The following is a 6,018-nucleotide window of genomic DNA, read 5'->3' as shown; positions in this document are numbered from 1 at the left end:
GTGTGTGAGTGTGTGTGTGTCTGTGTGTGTGTGTGTGTGTGAGAGAGAGAGTGTGAGTGTGTGTCTGTGAGTGAGTGTGTGTGTGAGTGTGTACATATGCTCACCGTAGTAAATGTGGCTGAACACACAGTCTGTGCACAGACTCCACTGCCACGGCTCTCAGCCACTGCGGCTTCTCTCCATCCAAAAACTTCACCAGCAGAGACAGGAAGATCTCACACTCCGTTACCTACAACACACACACACACTGAGCACTGTAGACAACACACTGATGCATCCAAACAACATCAGCAACTGCAGTGCTGGATACCTGAATGTTTTCCAGCACAGAAGTGCACCACGAACAAATTCAACACACCAATATAATATTTTTTTAATATATATTTAAAAAAAAAATTTCTTGCTCTTTTGAAAATGAAACATTCAAAAATATTCACTGTTATGAGCTCATTAACATATGGCTGCCTGCATTTACATATCAACAACACCATTTTAATATTCAGCAACCCATCCTGATGAACATTATGCAGGGTAGGAAATCATAACAGAGGCCATTTACATATTTCAAAAGCAACTTTTGGGCAAGACACTCCAGGTGAATAGGGGGAAAACAATTTATCTAATATATATCACTACACTTCCCAAGTCCAATTGATTGCATTAGGAATTGTAAAGATTTTTTTTGTGACATCAGTGGTTCAACTGTAAAGTTACGAAGCTACGAGAATACTTTTTTGCGCAAAGAAAACAAAAATAACGGCTTTATTCCACATTTTCGTCTCTACTGCGTCACTTGTGGACGCGCGTTCACGACAGTATCATGAAGCGAGCGTGTGGCGGCGCTGACCCAGATCCGGCGTGAAGAACCACTGATGTCACACGGACTACTCTGTCGATCATCTTGGTACTTTTCTGGACCTTGAACGTGGTAGTTACCTTGCTGTCTATGGAGGGTCAGAGAGCCCTCGGAATCCATCAAAAATATCTTAATCTGTGTTCCGAAGATGAACGAAGGTCTTACAGGTTTGGAACGACATGAGGGTGAGTAATTAATGACAGAATTTAAATTTTTGGATGAACTATCCCTTTAAACAGTCATTACATTACGTGTGCACTAATTAATGCTCACAACACCCTATTTTGGGTAAAAATAGGAAAGATAATACTTTTCTCTAAAAAAACAGGATTCCCTGAATTGTCGTCATTGATATCGTTATCGCAATAAATATCAGAAATTATCGTTGGTATATTTTTAAGCCCATATCGCACATTTATCAGATACAATACTTGTGTTCTTTTTTATTATGTATGTCTTTTGTTTTAAGGTGCTATACAAATAAACTTGAACCTTGATCCCTATACTGGAGCATCACTGTGCGTCTCACCAGGAGGCTGTAGAAGTGTTTGATGAGGACCGAGACGACCCGCAGCAGTCTCATGCAGATGGGGAAATAGGGTTTCTCCAAAGGCGCCGGGGACGAGGCGCTGCTGCTGCAGCCCTGACGGAACTTGATGTTGGGAGAGAACAGCTTGATGACCAGCGGACACACGCGCTCCTTCAGCAGGAAACTGAACTCCTGATGCTACACACAGAGACACGGAGAGAACACAAGGTTAGAGAGCGATCGGAAGGCCGACAGCTGGGAACCAGTCATTTCCTCTGGTTTATTTGACATCCGTCTTTCAGGAATGTTTGTTTTCATCGGGATGTGTGGGGTTTACCTGCAGGAAAACTTCAGGAAAGTCATTTAAAACTGATTCCAGCAGCTCCAGGCCGAACGTCCGGGTCATCTCGGTCATTCCCACTAACCAGTAGGGGGCGTCGGCGTTCACCAGCTGACACAAATCCTGCAGAATAAAACTAGTCAATATGTGACCCTGGAGCACAAAAGCAGTCTTAAGTCGCTGGGGTATATTTGTAGCAATAGCCAAAAATACATCGTATGGGTCAAAATTATTGTTTTTTCTTTTATGCCAAAAATCATTAGGACATTAAGTAAAGATCATGTTCCATGAAGATATTTTGTAAATTTCCTACCGTAAATATATCAAAACTTAATTTTTGATTAGTAATATGCATTGCTAAGAACTTCATTTGGACAACTTTAAAGATGATTTTCTCAATATTTAGATTTTTTTGCACCCTCAGATTCCAGATTTTCAAATAGTTGCATCTCAGCCAAATATTGTCCTATCCTAACAAACCACACATCAATCTTCAAGCTTATTTATTCAGCTTTCAGATGATGCATAAATCTCAATTTCGAAAAATTGACCCTTATGACTGGTTTTGTGGTCCAGGGTCACATATATACTTTAAACTTTATACATTTAGATTTTTAAGTGAATAACAAAAGTAAAAAAAAAAAAATATTGAAAAACATTAATTTACATTAATATATTAATTATAATACAACATTATATTAAAGTTGCCACAACATAGTCAAACTTATGAACTATATTACTTGTGAAAGAACATATTATTATGGTTATTTACTTTATTATGGTTATTTTCACTTTATTATCACTAATAAATGTAATTATTTATTGAACATTAAAGTCCCTGTAAAGTCAATGCTGAGAATTGTTTCTGAATGCATTATAAATGTTACAAATGTATTGCTGAAACACATTACAAAGACTGTGAACTATGTAGTACTGAATAGTGGAGTTAGACCGTTAAACAGTTTTTCACCAATTCTGTGTTCAGGATTTTTTGGGCGGGGCTAAAAAGGGGGTTCGATGACGCACTGGAGCCCCCGAGCCATGGCCCCTCCCCTAACACTATAACTAGAGCACATTCGCATCAGTTCACCCGCTCAATCGCGAGTTGTCAGTACCGTTAGTAACACACAGCCTACACAGTTTGCTAGCTATGCCTTTGTCACTGAAATGCATATTTCCTGGTTGCGATAACATACAAAACAGCTCGGTGTCCTTATTTTCCTAATAATGATTATATCAAAAAGATTATATTTTGTGAAGAGCCACCTTGATGGAGAGCTGAGGATCACCACCAAAACCCGCCTCTGCAGTGATCATTTTACACCGGATAAATTTATAAACTTTCATCGGAGACAACTGGGATTAAACTGGGATTCACTGTTACTGGTAAATGGGGCCGAACCGACTATTTCCCGCCTCGGCCTTCATCCTCCCGTCCGGACACGCCCCCAGCGTTTGAGAGCAGAGGATACCGCCCATTTTTTCAAGATTTTGATCACTTATTTTATTCACTTGGCGGATTTTTTCATCATTCAAATATGTGGTTAATAATACATTTTTCTGTGGTGTGACAAACTCAGAACACATATTTAATATTGCTTTTACAGGGACTTTAATCTTTATCACACAGCTCTTGTCATCATGTTATAAAAGCAATATGCTACATTAATTTTATAAAAAAATATTTTTTCAATTAATTCAAATTATTTATTTCATATAATATAATTTAAATTAATATATCAATTATAATATTTCATATTAAAGTTGCCAACAACATACAGTCAAACTTATGAACTACGTTACTTGTGAGAGACGTTTTTCTGGTTATTATTACTAATAAATGTAATTATTCATTGGACATTGATATTTTTAATCATACAGCTGTTTTCTCCATTTTATAAAAACAATGTTATATTAATTTTATATAAGCTATTTTTAAATGATTAATATTATACATTTTACATTATTTCATTTATATTAATTATAATATTTCATATTAAAGTTGCCAACAACATCCAGTCAAACTTATGAACTGTTACTTGCTTTTATGGTAATTATTACTAATAAATGCAATTATTTTTTTTTTTGTAAAGTTTTTTTTACTTATACAGCTATTTGAATTATTTTATAAAAGCAATAAGCTATATTAATTTTAAAATAAATAATTTTCAATTAATTAATATGAATTTACATTAATTTTTAATATTAATTTGATATTAATTTATTTATATTAAACTATTAATGAAACTTCCGGGGCGCAACGCTGTTCGTGCGACTCTTGACTCAGGCTCTATGTTTTGTTTGTTTGTTTTGTTTTAAGTGCTTTTAACTCTTTTTATTTTAAAAGTTTGTCTTTTATACATGATGGCGGATCTCTGGACAATTCTAGGCCTCTTGGTGTTTGTTTTGCAACCAGTTTTGCTTTGTGGACAATGCCGACCGGAGCATGTTCATTAGCCGCAGAAAACTTGGCATATTCGCGGGAACTTTTGCTGGACTTGCATCCGCTTGCTGTCGTTTGATTGTAATGTTGTACCTCAGGCCTGGAAAGAGAGTACCATTATTCCACTGCCAAAAAAGGCACATGCTAAGGACCTTATAGACTACAGACCAGTGGCTTTAACATCTGTGCTTTGTAAGTGCATGGAGAGAGTGGTTTGTCAGCAACTCTCCCAAGCAATGATTGGGAAACTGGATCCCTTGCAGTTTGCTAACAGAGTTGGGCGTGGAGTTGAAGATGCCACACTCACTCTGATGGATGAGGTTGGAAAATACTTGGATGCGGCAGATTGTTGCGTTAGGATTTTATTTATGGACTTTCCTTCCGCTTTTAATACTGTGAACATAAATATTCTTTTGAGGAGGTTGGAGGAGTTGCAGGTGCACCAAACCCTTATCTTATGGATGAATAGTTTTTTACGGGACCGTCCACAGCATGTATTAGTAAAATTGGAAAAAGTCGGAGAATGTGGTTTTAAACACTGGCATTCCTCAGGGGTGTGTTTTATCACCAATTTATTTTCTTTTTATATAAATGAAATGACCTGTGATACTGACAATCTGACGCTTATAAAATATGCAGATGATATGGCACTGGTGGGAAGTGTAAAGGACATTCAGTCATTAGATACTTACCTCAGTTTTGTTAATTTTATTACATTTTGGACAGAGGAGAGTTCTCTGCAGCTTAACATTAGTAAAACGAAAGAAATGTGTTGTGGGGCTAACAACATACGAGCACTCTGTGAACCTTTGTTAGTTAATGGAGAGAAAGTTGAACAGGTGGGATCTTTTAAATACTTAGGTATTGAGATTGACTCCCAATTTTCATTTGATAAGCATTCAGATAGTGTTTTTTATCAACGTCTAGGCTTATTGAGAAAACTGAGGAGTTTTAACACTGAAAAGGATATTCTGATTGTTGTATATAAATCACTTATCGAGTCTGTTTTTACTTTTAATAGTGTGTCCTGGTTTAACTCTCTCTCTGTTAAAAGCAAAAATAGACTTTTAAGGATTATAAATGTGGCGAGTAAAATAACTGGTGAGAGACAAACAACTCTCACTGATCTTTTCACTGTGGCACTAAAAAGGAAAGCCTCTGTTATTGTGGGAGACTCTTCTCATTCTCTGTATAGTTATTTTCAACTACTTCCATCCGGCAGACGCTATAAAGTGCCTTTGGTGAACCTGGTTTAACTCTCTTTCTGTTAAAAGCAAAAACTAACTTTTAAGGATTATAAATGTGGCGAGTAAAATAATTGGTGAGAGACAAACCCCTCTCACTGATCTCTTAACTGTGGCATTAAAAAGGAAAGCCTCTGTTGTTGTGGGAGACTCTTCTCATCCCCTGTTCAGTTACTTCCCTCCGGCAAACGGTATAAAGTGCCTTTGGTGAAAAGGGCCAAGTATAAGAAGACGTTTATTCCAACTGCCATTGGTATTTTAAACAGGATCTTATTTAAAGCTGCAGTCCGTAACTTTTTTGTGTTCAAAATTGACAAAATGTATATAATAACCGAGTACACCATGAATCCATTTTCACTACAATGTTCTTCCGCAAGACGCACACTATTCTGTTTATTAACCGCTAGAGCGCCAAAAGTTACGGACTGCAGCTTTAAATATTGTTTCAGTTGTGTTTTTGTGATGTAATGTAGTTTGTTGTTGTGAGGACTATTTGTGCTGTTTGTGTGTTGAGCCTTTTGTCTGAAGACAATTTTCTACCCCACTGGGGATAGACAACAAAGCTTTTGAAATTGAAATGGAATATTATATCATAATATTAAAGCT

At 36.7% G+C, this 6,018-nt stretch overlaps 1 protein-coding gene across 1 annotated transcript in view; it reads right to left on the bottom strand.

The window, feature by feature from the left end:
* LOC107738661 (protein MON2 homolog) overlaps positions 1–3,042 on the bottom strand; it is a 33,882-nt gene extending 30,840 nt beyond the window's left edge. Inside the window, 4 exon segments of the mRNA XM_016550447.1 lie at positions 105–229; positions 1,386–1,583; positions 1,723–1,878; positions 2,992–3,042. Of these exon segments, the coding sequence (XP_016405933.1) occupies positions 105–229; positions 1,386–1,583; positions 1,723–1,878; positions 2,992–3,042 (530 nt within the window).
* Positions 3,043–6,018: the final 2,976 nt, after the last annotated feature.

This window comes from Sinocyclocheilus rhinocerous, unplaced genomic scaffold (assembly GCF_001515625.1).
Source record: "Sinocyclocheilus rhinocerous isolate Xijiao unplaced genomic scaffold, SAMN03320098_v1.1 scaffold401, whole genome shotgun sequence".
Taxonomy (NCBI): domain Eukaryota; kingdom Metazoa; phylum Chordata; class Actinopteri; order Cypriniformes; family Cyprinidae; genus Sinocyclocheilus; species Sinocyclocheilus rhinocerous.
The sequence above is the reverse complement of the archived record's forward strand: the minus strand, read 5'-3'. Positions and strand labels throughout refer to the sequence as shown.